The sequence below is a fragment of the Ursus arctos genome, unplaced genomic scaffold, assembly GCF_023065955.2.
Source record: "Ursus arctos isolate Adak ecotype North America unplaced genomic scaffold, UrsArc2.0 scaffold_25, whole genome shotgun sequence".
In the NCBI taxonomy this organism is placed as follows: Eukaryota; Metazoa; Chordata; class Mammalia; order Carnivora; family Ursidae; genus Ursus; species Ursus arctos.
In genome coordinates this window covers 3,064,157-3,077,661 of record NW_026622930.1, presented here as the reverse complement: position 1 = coordinate 3,077,661, position 13,505 = coordinate 3,064,157, and the positions used below count along the sequence as shown (strand labels likewise).

At 43.5% G+C, this 13,505-nt stretch overlaps 1 protein-coding gene across 1 annotated transcript in view; it reads left to right on the top strand.

Moving 5' to 3' along the window:
- Positions 1-963: 963 nt before the first annotated feature.
- The window catches only part of RCOR1 (REST corepressor 1), a 130,733-nt gene continuing 118,191 nt past the window's right edge, over positions 964-13,505 (top strand). Inside the window, exons 1-2 of the mRNA XM_026515261.4 lie at positions 964-1,521; positions 1,600-1,659. Coding sequence (XP_026371046.1) covers positions 1,215-1,521; positions 1,600-1,659 — 367 coding nt within the window. The 5' untranslated portion in view covers positions 964-1,214. The remainder of the gene's footprint in view (positions 1,522-1,599; positions 1,660-13,505) is intronic.

Genomic DNA, 13,505 nt, shown 5'->3' with positions numbered 1-13,505 from the left:
TAGCTTCTTCCTCTTTACTCTTCCTGGCCCCAGCCCATTTCTGCAAGTGCTCCCTCCCGCAGGGACAATTCGGCCCCCTCACTGAGGACTGAACGGCCATCAGGGACGGTAGGATACCCGGCGCCCGGACTCTGCATCCGGGCAGGGGCCGCTCGGGATCCTCCCTCGGGCCCCGCGAACTCGGCGCGCCCGCAACTCGGGCAATTGCGGCGACTTCCAGCCTCCCCCCACCCAATTAGCAGAACCTCCACAGACCCTTCGAGTACCCACGCTGCTTCCTTTCCCTCCGGGAGAGACTGTCACCTGGGAACCCCGTCCCCTCCACCGGGGACCCCCGGCACCGAGGAACCTCCATATCCCTTGGGAAAGGTGGGGGCGCAATTAGTTTCTTCCAATTAGTTTCCCCTCTTTGTATAGAACCCATTCAAACTGTGGCTGTAATCCTCCGCGAGAGGGGAAAAGTAGTCCCGACCTTGCATTCAATTTCTCTTCTTGTGTCGCGCATATTTTACTTTTTGAAGCCAAGGAGACTCTCAGTGGGGCCCTTCGTGGATTGTAGGGGCAGAGGCTGCGGGGGGTGAGCGCAGGTGAGGGGGTAGGGGGCCGCAGCAGAGGGAGGGGGCAGGGAGGGCAGCTAACTCCTCGCTATTGCCTAGAGAGATGGATCATGGGGCGTAGAGAGATTGCAAACCTCAAACCACGTACAGCGGGCGATACGCGTCAACCGAACCTGACTAACGGAAGCCAGGAGCCTCCCCCTCCCCGCGTGTCCGCCCCCGTCCCTTGGACAGACGGGAGTGCCGAGCCAACCGCGCTACCGCTCGCCGTCTGAATCCCACAGAAGCCAATGGGAGCGCCCGGGGGGCGGAGCCAGCCCGCTTCGGGTTGGGCTGTGCGCGGCTTCCCCCCTTCTCGCCCCAGGCCCCGCCCCCCCCCCCCCCCCGCGCCCGCTCGCGGCTCCCGGAGTAGTTAGTGCCAGTGAAGTGCGGGCGGCGATGAGAGCGAAAGTTGCGCTCGGCTCGGCGCTGGGGGCTTGAAGCGGCACCGCGCTCCGCCCGTCAGGCCACCCCCAGCCCCGACTCGCGCCCGCGGGCTTCCACCGCGCCCGCCCGGCCCCGCGCCCGCCCGCGCTCCCTCCCCCCACCCCCGGCCCGGCGCCCCCTCCTCAGGAGCCGCGGGGCCCCGCCACTTTCTCCCGGCCCCGGCCCCCGCCGATGCCGGCCATGGTGGAGAAGGGCCCCGAGGTCTCAGGGAAGCGGAGAGGGAGGAACAACGCGGCCAGCGCGGCCGCCTCGGCCGCCGCCGCCTCGGCCGCCTCAGCCTCGGCCGCCGCCTCGGCCGCCGCCTCCGCCTCCGCCTCGGCCGCCGCCGCCGCCGCCTCCGCCTCGGCCGCCGCCTCGGCCGCCGCCGCCCCCAATAATGGGCAGAATAAAAGTTTGGCGGCGGCGGCGCCCAATGGTAACAGCAGCAGCAACTCTTGGGAGGAAGGCAGCTCGGGCTCGTCCAGCGACGAGGAGCACGGTAGGTGGCAGCCGCCCCGCGTCGCCCCCGCGCCCGCCCGCCCGCCCGCGCTGACCGCCGTGCTCTGCTTCCCCGCAGGTGGCGGCGGCATGCGGGTCGGACCCCAGTACCAGGCGGTGGTGCCCGACTTTGACCCCGGTGAGTAGCGGCCCCGGGCCCCGCGACCCGAGGGGGCGGGGGCCCTCGGACAACTTTTCTTTTTGTGTGTGTTCGCCCTGCCGTCCGCGGGGAGAACAGCAGGGTGAGAACCAGGAGGGAAACACACCCGAGCGTGGTCCGCCAGCGCACCTCGGCACCCCGGGGAGGGAGGCCTAAGCCGCCCCCGGTCGGGTCGCTGCCGCTGGTCCGCTGCGCCCCCGGAGAGCGGGGGCGGCGTCGGCGCGGCAGCATCTGGCCTGGGGGGCTCCCGCGGGCCCGGAATTTCGGGCCCGGCTGCGCCCCGGCCGGGGGGTCGGGGTGGCAGCGCCGGAGAGTTAGCGTGCTGCGAGCGCCCGGGACTTGGGAAGTCCACACACCCGTCTCTGTCCTGCCAAATGTCGCGGCACTTGCCTTTCCCTCCTCCTGCCGGCCCCCCGGGCTTCTGCTCGCCTCTGACTCCCCTCTCAGCCTGAGGGAGTAGAAAAGCGACCCCCCAAAATCAGTGAAGAAGTGTGCTTCCCAGAGGGCGCCTGCCTGGGGAAGAGAGGCTTGCTCGTGGCAGTTTGATTTTAGGACCTATTTGTAAATGTCCATGTGTTTCCTTTTTTGTTTTGTTTTCCTTGAAGGAAGGGGTTGTGAAAGAATAGAACCTTAAGAGGCTTTAGCCTAAGGAATGCTTTCCATCTCCGAGAAATCCGTACACCCTAGAATGGAACATTTACTTTCCTTGCTGCTGTTCTGCGTGGAAGCAAATTTAAAGTGGTACCAGAAAAAAATCTAATCAGACAAAGGAATTCGTCAGATTTTAATGCGTGAGATTCTAGCCCGTCTCCGTATGAGACTGTTCTTTAAAGATTGTTGGCATAGAACATGTTTGAAAGGACATGGGTTTTATTTCACAAATAAAATTCAAAAGAGAATCCTGCAGAACTGGCTTTAACAGGCTTTCTGGTTGGAGGGCTTTAGAGCTGGAGGGTATCTATGTAGGTTATACCACTAGTTTATTTGAGAAAATAAATGCATACATGCTTTTCCTTGGAAACAAGACTGCAGAAAATTGCAAGGATCTAGTCCTTGAAAAAGGAGATTGCTCTTAAGCTGTTATTAAGGTACTAAACTCTGGGTGTTCTTTGAAGTGAAAATACACAGGGATCCCTGAGTGAGCTTTTGGGCACTCTGGAAATAAATGACCTTGCCCATATTTGCCTTCTAAATTTTAGTCTGTTGATTTAAATCTCTTAAATTTATGTAGTCTAATATCCAGGTTTGTATTCCTTTTAAATTCGTGTTAGGCTTTTTGATAGTTTCCCCTTCCCCCACATCTTCCTTTTTTGGTAGTGACTTCTCATTTACAAGAGTGACAGGATAGGACTGGGAGACCAGGCTTTTTCTCTCCTATGCATGCCTTCTCCATTCCTAGGTTGGCCACCAGGGGAAGCATACTGTTTTTTGGTTACAGTTGACCCTATCTTCATTTTGTAGGTCAAGTCCATCTTTGTTTTAATACACAGAACATAAAGCAAAGGTTGTCACCAAGTTTTTACACATATTAAAAAAAAACAACTTGTATAGATCTTTTAGTTTTAGTAAGTTGGTCGATTTTTAGTACATTTTAGTTGGGTTTCAAAAGCTTTAGTTAAATCCGTTGGATGTGATTAAGGAAAAGGGCATATTTGATGGCAGCAACAGGAATTAGATTTCTGACTTTCTTCTAAATATGGATGTCTACCTCTGCATTGTTAGTAATGAGATTGACTTCTTTGGGTTTGTTCTCTTTGAAACAGCAGCTATAGTAGGATCATATTTTGAGCTGCCCTTGTATTTTTGATGGAATAGGTACAAACATAAAAATGCTAGAGACCTGCCATTCTTTTTTTTTTTTTTTTAAAGATTTTATTTATTTATTCGACAGAGATAGAGACAGACAGCAAGAGAGGGAACACAAGCAGGGGGAGTGGGAGAGAAAGAAGCAGGCTCATAGCGGAAGAGCCTGATGTGGGGCTTGATCTTGTAACGCCGGGATCACGCCCTGAGCCGAAGGCAGACGCTTAACCGCTGTGCCACCCAGGCGCCCCGAGACCTGCCATTCTAAAAAGTAAAACACTGTGAATGTTCTGCATAGTCTTACTGCCAGTTGATTGGGGCTTGGTATTAGTATTTATACATTTCCTATTTTGTGTTGTTTTAATCTGGAAAGGAATGTAACTGACAAATAATTTTAAGCCCTGTTTCGCCAGTCTGAGCAGTGAGACACATTCATAGATGTGGCTGGAAATTGTGGGACTTTATTGTTTCCTAGTGATTTTTTTTTAAGGTGTGTTATTATATAGAACTTAATATCTAGGGAAGAGGAGACTCCCATTTCAGAATAGAAATGGTACACTATGTTTGTTTCACGGAAAAAAAATTTTTTTTTAGGTCTTTAGACCGAAAGGTTCTTTCAGCAAGTACAAGCTAGGAATAATACGGAATTGCAATTATAATTGTTAGTGCCAGTTGTTTCTCCCTGCCTGAGTTCTCAATGCATTTTTTTTTTAAACCAGAATTTGAACAAGTGAATGTGAAACTCCCCAGGAAGTCTTTTTTTCTTTCTGTTTTGAAAAAACCATCTCTGGTAAAGATGTGTGAGTGGAAGAAGTTGATTTTAATTTTTTTTTAAGTCAGATTTTATTTATCTGTGGTATTCCAACTTGACCGTATTTAGCTTTAAAAGCAAATGGTGGAAACTAGTAACACCTGACATGCCCTGTATAGTTCAAGAAAGATCCACTTCTGTCATCCCTTACAGATAGTGAATGAAATGAATGGAGCACTGTAGCCCTAAAATGCTGATTCAGTTCTTCTGATTGGATGAAGACCCAGACTAGGTTTGTGGACTATGGGTGTAACTTGGCAATTAAAAAGATAGAAAAAGTTTTACTGATTAGTTTTAAAAACAAAGATGTAGTTCTACGTCTTTGACTTAGGCTTTGTTCCCGCGTATGATGTCCAGACTGTCTTTCCATACCCCATGATGTAGCATATGCTGAGTTGTCATTGGTTTCTTTTAGAATTTAGTAATCATAGAATAGAGTAAGAGGGAGGAATGCTTATTCTGTCCTACCTCTGGTTAGTTATTTCCTACACTTGCAAAGCATAATTTAATTTGAAATGAGTAGTGTTTTTCTATATAAAGATGTGAATATTTCCATGATCTTACCAGTAAGCATGCAAAGGAAGGAATCTGTAGCCCATATTTTTATAGCCTATATATTTCTATCATTGTTTGGTACTCTTCCTCTTTGTTGTCTTCTAGCTGGAGAAACACAGTGACAGGATGTTAAGGTTGACTCAAGTTCTTTGTTTTCTGAAGCATGGGTTATTATGTCAACTTTTATCCTGGTTTGGTTTTCAGTATCACAGTTTACTCATACTAAAATTGAGATTTACAGAAGAGGAAATTGTTAATGGTAAATACTTTTGAGATAATGGTCCTTTAAGAAAGCAACCTATATTTGGAACATTGAATCCAATTTAATGAGATTTGAACATTTGGGTTGACATTGGCTCAACTGTCACTTCAGAGTTGATTTCTATTAGTAAAATGTGTTCTGCTTTAATGTGGAATAATTTTACTGAACAGAGGGTCTTGACCTGCTTTTCATTTCTTTTTACTGGAGGTTCTGTGTTCTTCTTTGAACACATTATTATCTATGCTTCAGTTTCATTGTAAAAATCAATTTTACAAATATTCTAAAATTCACAAGTTATGGTGAATGTTTTGTGATTTAAACATACTTTGAGGCAGTGTTCACCCAGATGAAAGGTTAGGGTAATGATAAATCCTGTGAGATCAACTTTGTCAGTAGTGTGGTATGGAGACACCTAGAACTGGTTGTCAGGAGATTGAATGCCCTAGTTCTGTGGCTAAGCAGGTGCTAAAGGTAGAGCTGGTAGTTTTATCCCCAGGAACCTCAGCTTCCTCTGTCATAAATTGGGGTGTTTGTTTCAGTAATACTCCATGATTATGTCAGTTATAGTCCTCTTTGTAATTTTTTTTTAAGATTTATTTATTTGAGAGAGCACGAGAGTGGGGCGGTGGGGAGGGCAGAGGGAGAGAAGCGGACTGCCCGCTGAGCATGGAGTCCAAGAGTGGAGCCCAAGGACCCTGAGATCACAACCTGAGCCAAAACCAAGAGTCAGAGCCTTAACCGACTGTGCCACCCAGGCGTCCCCTTTGTAATTTCATGTTTCTTTCAGAAGCAGTGTAGAATAGATTGAGAGAGCCTGGGCTGTGAGAATCCTCAAACTGGGTTTGGGTCCTGGCAGTGCCTCTTGCCAGTTGTGTGTTGACCCCGGGCAAGTTACTTCACCTTTGTCTTCATCTGTAAAACAGATAATAGAACTTCTTAACTTATACATGTAAAATGCCTGGCACAGTGCCTGGCACACAGAGTGCTAAGTAAACATTTTCTGTTATTTTTATTCTAATTATCATTTGTGTAACTTAAGATGCCAAGTAGTGGTCCTTGCATCACTTGCTTTACTGATTGGGAAGACTGGATTATAATGAAGCCATTGATTTGAACGTAAGTCATGCACTGAGATATTTGAAAATGATTGCTCTTAAGTCACATGTACTTGCTGCAGTTTAGGTATATACCCTTTCCTGGAAGACAGAGAAGGATTCCAAAACATTTATAGAGCAGAAAAGAATACTGAGGACCAGAGAGCATAGGTAAATCTCTTCAGATCAAGTTTCTAGCTAGTAGTAAAGAAACCTTGAGTCCATCCCTGGGTCAGGGGAAGTACACATTAACTAGGTTCTGAGTCAGGGAGTTTTTGCTCTAAACTTTGAGGTTCTTGTTTTTGAGAGTTAATGCTTTCAAGGCGGAGTTCTACCACAGTACTCCCTTCCACGGATGATGACTGTGATTCAAAGGTTAGATGGTTGAGACTGATCAGAACATAGTTTTAAAATCAGTGTTAAGGGCACCTGGGTGGCTCAGTCCGATAAGCATCTGACTTTGGCTTGAGTTATGATCTCAGGGTCCTGGGATGGAGTCCCCACAACAGGCTCCCTGCTCGTGCTCTGTTTCTCTCTTTCTCAAGTAAATAAATAAAATCTTTAAAAAAAAAAATAGAATCAATGTTAATTTGTACTGAAGAAATTTAGACTTTTAGAAAGTCATTTTCCTTGGCATTATAAGGTTCTGTGGGGGCAATTCAGTTGAAAAAATCTTAAATCTTTGGAGATAAAACATCAAAGTTCTATCCAAGTTACTGTATTTTCCCAGGTTGTCTTTTTATATTTTCTTCTCTGCTACATAGATTGTTGTAATCAATTTATGGTTTAGCCCTCACTTTCTTCTGAGTCCTTCTTCAGAGGTTCCGTGATAATGTAAAAAGAAACAGGCTTCTATATGTCCCTTACTCTAATGGAAAACAGTGATCTTTGCTAAAGGTGTATGTAAGTTTGTATTTATATTAAAAACAGAACTTGAAATCACTTTCTGGGAGAGGAAATCTCTGTAGCAATGTAGTAGAAGTCTGAATAAGGTAGAGATTGGGAATTGAATGCTGACTGATTCAGTGATTTGGACTGAGTTAATTCCTCCCACAGCTTTAAATAGCAATTGTGGAAAGTATCTGTGACCCTAGAAATGATAGGGTTATAGTTGCAATATAACAGTGTCTTCTGTTTTGTGTTTTGAATGTTTTATTAATACAACTTATCTAATGTCTAGTTGAGTTTTATGGTTTCTGTGTTGACTTTTATTATTTATGGACTTTTAAAAAGATTTTTTAAAAGTAATCTCTATATTCAACATGGGTCTCAAACTTACAACGCAGAGATCAAGAGGCACATGCCCCACAACTGAGCCAGCCAGATCCCCTCTTGTTGATTTTTTAAAACAGAATATTTTAAAGTTGGTTTAAGGTGGCAAAAAGTGTTCTTCTAAAATGTTTGAGAGAAATATTTTAGAATGACATTAAAATGTCATTTATTTATTTTTAAGATTTTGTTTATTTGAGAGAGAGTGTGTGTGCATGAAGAGGGGGTAGGGGGGCAGAGGGAGAGGGAGAAGTCTCCTCACTGAGCAGGGAGCCCAACGTGGGGCTCTATCGCAGGACCCCAAGATCATGACCTGAGCCAAAGGCAGACACTGAACCTACTAAGCCCCCCCAGGCACCTCCCAGGCTCTCCTTAACATCTCATTTAAATGACATTTTAATGGGGTGCCTGGGTGTCCCCTCCCCCTGCTTGGATGTGTGGGCTCGCTCTCAAATAAATCTTTCTTTCTTTCTTTCTTTTTTTTTTTGTAAAGATTTTATTTATTTATTTGACAGAGAGACATCTGGCGAGAGAGGGAACACAAGCAAGGGGAGTGGGAGAGGAAGAAGCAGGCTCCTAGCAGAGGAGCCTGATGTGGGGCTCGATCCCAGAGCACTAGGATCACGCCCTGAGCCAAAGGCAGATGCTTAACGACTGAGCCACCCAGGCGCCCCTCAAATAAATCTTTAAAAAAAATAAATGAGGGATGCCTGAGTGGCTCAGTTGGTTAAGCCTCTGCCTTTGGCTCAGGTCATGATCCCAGAGTCCTGGGATTGAGTCCCACATCGGGGCTCCTTGTCAGCAGGGAGCCTGCTTCTCCCTCTCCCTCTGCCTGCTCCTCCCCCTGCTCGTGCTCTTTCTCTCTGACAAATAATTAAGTAAATACATAAAAATAAATGAGATGTTAACAGTAAGTCCTAAAACTCCTATTTTTTCAAATTAGTCAAGTTCTTTAAAGATGTGGAACTTAATGAAAATTGAACACTAGTCATAATTTTTGAAGTTTCTAGATGAGGGAAAATTGTAATGCCCATCTAATCCAATTTTCCTATGTCCTAGATGAGGAAAGTAAGAGCTAGAGAGATAAAATGACTTACGTTTGTCTGTCTTTCAATATCTAATCATTAAAAGTGTCACAAGGTTAACTTGAGGCCATATGAGCCCAAACTTCAAACTTGGATTATTGTTGTAGAGTCTTGTTACTAGGTACAGTAATTGGAAACAATAATATGTGTTCAGAATTTTAGAATGAGAGGTTAGAGTTTTAAACTTTTAAAAACTGAAGTGACTGGATAATTATTATGCCTAATTTGTAATGATAGTTACTTAAAAAAAGTACACATTCAGATGGAACAGCAAGTAATACATGTACCCACTGTGATTAATACTTAATATTAGGCTGTATTTGTGTCAGGTGCAGCTGAAGGCTAATTCTCTGACTTCCTCCACTAATTTGAAGTTGATTTTTGTTATTCCTGTGATAGTTCATTTGCATCCTCTGAGAAGCAGATGCCAAGACAGGATTAGATGTGCAAGAGCTTCATAGGGGTAAATGCCTGTGAAGGATAAAGAGGAGAGGAAGGTTAGGTGGCAAAAGCCTTCAAACTGGATGTCGGTGTGACACCCCTGAAGGAAAACAGAAGGCAGGATGATTTGTGGTTGGATCCAGGAGCCTAAGGTGCAGCTTAGAGAAAGTCTCAGCCAGAGCAGATTGTTTGTTAGAGGAGTCCATTGGGCAGGAGTGGCCTGCTCTAGAATGCTTGCTGTGTTCAGTCATTGGCCTGGCGCTGGTATGAATGCTGCAGTGGATCCCAAAGGTGCCAGGCGGATGGGACTTCCAGCTAATTAAACATCTCTCAGCACTTTCTCTCTTGAAGGGAAATCTGAGTGCCATGCTCTCAAGACCTTCAGAATTCCCATGCATGTTTTTGTATTTTAATACATACTTAAGTATGATAAACAATATGTTTTGTTATGTCAAAGTCTTTTTGTAAATGAAATTATTTTGTATGTTCATTTGCTTCGATGCTTTCCAAACAAGTACATGTCCACTAACAAGGCAGAGGAGTTCGATTTCACCCAATCTTCACTATACTGTTAGATTAACTTTTTGCAGTGCTATCCTTTTGTGGTTCATGTTGGCATCTTTTCTTTTCTTTCTTTCTTTTTTTAAAGATTTTATTTATTTGAGAGAGCACCTAAGTATACAAGTGAGGGGGGGTGAGGGAGAGGAAGAGGCAAGACTCCCTGCTGAGCAGGGAGCCCCATGTGGGGCTCGATCCTGGGACCCTGAGATCATGACCTGAGCCTAAGGCAGACACTTAACCGACTGAGCCACCCAGGCGTCTCTGTTGTCATTTTTCTAATTACTGGTGAGGTTAAATGTCTTTTTATATGTTTTTTGACTACTTGGATTCCTCCTATGAATATGCCCTTTGCTGTTTTTCTGTAGGGTGTTGGTCTTATTGATTTGTGTGAGTTCTTTATATATTTGGATACTAATCCTTTGTTAGGGTTGCATATATAGAGTTTTTGTTTTCTCTTTAGTGTGGGGGGGTGTTGATTTTGATTAGGTTTCTTTGATTAGGAAGGAATAAAAATAATATTGCTGATTGGACATATTTCTGCTTAAAGACTGCCCTTGGAATGTAGCCCCTGTAACATTTACCACTGGGATCCTTGATTTGTGAGATGAATGTTACTGAGAACTGACATCTTTGTTTTGTTTTGTTTCAGTGTTAGTCGTTTGGTATACTAAACTATTAACTGATTGACCCACATTACAGTGCCAGATGACTTGGAAAGCTCTGATTTAATTTCTGTCCAGCATGTAGCTAAAGCAGCATGTTAGAGGTTAAAGTTAATGGCTTTAGTTCCTGTAATGGTTTGTTAGTTTCTTAAAAATGGTTAAGGTGCTAAATTCATCTGTCTGATGGATTTGCCACTGATTATAAGGGAATGGGTAAGTGTGTGGATGGGGAGGTAAAACTTGTCATCACTAACAGAAAACCTTCAAAGAATGATCTATCAATGCCAGGTCAAGGTGTGCTTACTATGTTCCCGTCTGGTTTGAATACTTTATATCTTTGTATCTATTAAATAATTTAACACGAGTCACAACAGTCGCATAAAGTAAAGTTGTTATCCCCATTTTCCAGATGAGGAAACAAAGGCTTACTGTTCTGGTTTAACCTAATAACTTGCCCACAAGGTAGCGCATTCTAAGATGACATTAGTTCTAAGATGTGCCATTATTTTACATATCACCGAGAAAGGAAAAACTCCAAGATACCATTAACTGTTAAGTTGCAGTTAGATTTCAATCTGATATATTTCAGGGAGAGTCAGCCAGAAATCCTCTTTAAGAAAAAAAACACTTAAATAGGAGTAGTGCTTTATTGGATCAATTGACTAGTTGTTTCCATGTGCTTCCAGGTGTTCTGAAGTTTTAGGTTTAGGATTGCCAGAGTCCGCTTCATGTCCAGTTATATTCCTCTTCTTTCTGGCAGTGAAGACACAGGTTGGTTTGGTCAGTGGGTGCAAATTGGAGTGGGTTTGCTTTATTCCTGCATGTATGTTGAAATAGTCTTCTTCAGAGCTTAAAGCACAATTATAGGGTTTTTTTGAGAGGAATGATTTCTTATGATTGTATGATTTAAGGTTATAATGGATAGTGTTATGTTGGCTACCCTTTAGTTTAACAGATATGAGTATAATATTTAAATACTGTTTATCCCATCCTCCTCCCTTACTCCCGTCGTGTTTCTTTTTCTTTTCCTTTTTTTTTTAAGATTTTATTTATTTGACAGAGGGAGAGAGAGAGGGAGAAAGCACACTCAGGGGGAGCAGCAGGCAGAAGAAGAGGGCGAAGCAGGATCCCCTCTGAGCAGGGAGCCGATGTGGGGCTCGATCCCAGCACCCTGGGATCATGACCTGAGCCCAAGGCAGAAGACGCCTAACCGACTGAGCCATCCAGGCGCCCCTTCTGTCCATTTTTCTATAGGTTCACATTGAACTTGAGCTGTGGAGTGACTTTAAGAAACATGTCTTGAATAAGGTGTGAAATGTTAAATTAAAATATCTGAGAGAGTAATTTATTTTAATTAATTAATTAATTTTTGAGAGAGTATTTTTAAAAACCCTTGATTTTACCTATACCAGCTATCTGGTTAGTATTGTTCAGCAGCTAAGTTCCCTTTCTTGCATATTATTCCCATCCTCCCTCCCCTATCCAAAACCCCCCCGAACCAAACTAACCCTGCCCCCCATTCCAAAGTATATTAGTTAATTTTGTTCTATTTTTCAGAGATCAGAGTATAAAGAAAATTGCAAGCCTTTTTCTGATTGACTCAAATGTGGGCTGTGCCATGTTTGATTTTATCATAGTGTAATTTAACTAAGGACTAAATTATCTAAGGACTAATCGTCTGTGCAGAACCTCAGGGCTTCCTTTGTTCTTAAACTGAGGCTACTTAAGTAGTCTTTGCTCCTAAAGTTTGGCTATGGTATCCTTCTTTTCCAGTTTCATCTATTGGCTAGGAAACACTACCTGATGGCCTGTGTCTAAAATTTTGAGGTTAGCTAAACATTAATATTTACCTGAACTTAAGACATTTCTGTGTTGTTTTACACACGTACACACATGCACTCTCTCTCTCTCACTGAAGGTTACGTTCCTTTTTTACCTCTGGTGGCGTGGAAGTTTTTGGACTTGGGGTTTGTTCTGCTTTCAAATTTAGCATGGACACAGGGAGACCAGGATAGTAGAAAGAGTAGAGTAAGAAATTAGTTTGGTTTTAATACTGTCAAGTTTTCTGGGAGCTAGTGGTGCCAAGTATTTCTGCTTTTATAGAGTGCAGTAGCATAGTTTTTTGAGTCACTGATTCAGGTTTAAATATTTTAAGGCTCATTTGCTAACTTGTCACAGCAGAATGTGGTTCTGAGCCATGTGCTTGGTTTGGCTGACTTTCCGTGAGTGGGCATTTTGTAATGGACATTTAATAACTAAGCATCAAGCTCAATTATTTAAGAAGTGAAAACCCAAGGAAAAATGGACTTTTAAATTGCTAGTAAAAGCTGATTTTCCCCATTTTCTGTGCTTTTCTTACAGTGAATTTGTATAAATTAGAGATGCACATCTTAGATACATTAAAATTTTTTTTCTCAAGGTGAGATTCATCTAACAAAGTTAACCATTTTAAAGTGAACAATTTATTGGCATTTAATACATTCATTAGTACATTGTGCAACTACCACCCTGTCTAGTTCCAGAACATTTTCATCCCCCTAAAAGGAAATCTCATCCCCATGAGTGGTTGCTTTCCACTCCCCACTGTCCTAGCCCCTAGTATACTGGTGATAGTATACAGAGAGTACCATGAGACATGGTACAGCAGGGTCACCGAATCCCTCCTGGGGAGGATATTAGGGGAATTGAAGGAACCAGCAAGGTTTAGGTGATAATGATCCTTTCAGCCAAGCTTTCAAAAATAGTTTTTGGGGGCTCCTGACTGGCTCAGTCAGTGGAGCATGTGACTCTTGATCTCGGGGTCGTGAGTTCAAGTTAAGTAGAACCTACTTAAAAAAAAAAGCTTTTCAGTGTTGATAGTTTTATGGTGCTTATTAATTTTAAAATTAATATTATATATAAGCTATAAATATTGAAAATAATTTGAAAATTTTAATCCTAAAAATTTCAATCCAGATTTTCTTATTGTCTTGAGCTGTGTTGTCCAACAATGTGACCACTACTATATAAAAATATTTAAATTTAAATTTATTAAAATTAAACAAGGGGCTTCTGGCCAGCTCAGTCAGTAAAGCGTGTGACTCTTGATCTCAGGGTCATGAGTTCCAGCTCCACATTGGGAGTAGAGATAATTCAAAACAAAACTAAACTAAACAAAAAATTCAGTTCTGTCATACTAGCCACATTTCAAGTGCTCTATATAGCTCTTTGTAGTTACTGGTTACCAGATTGGACAGTGCAGAATAGAACATTTCTATTATTGCAGAAAGTTCTGTGGGGGGG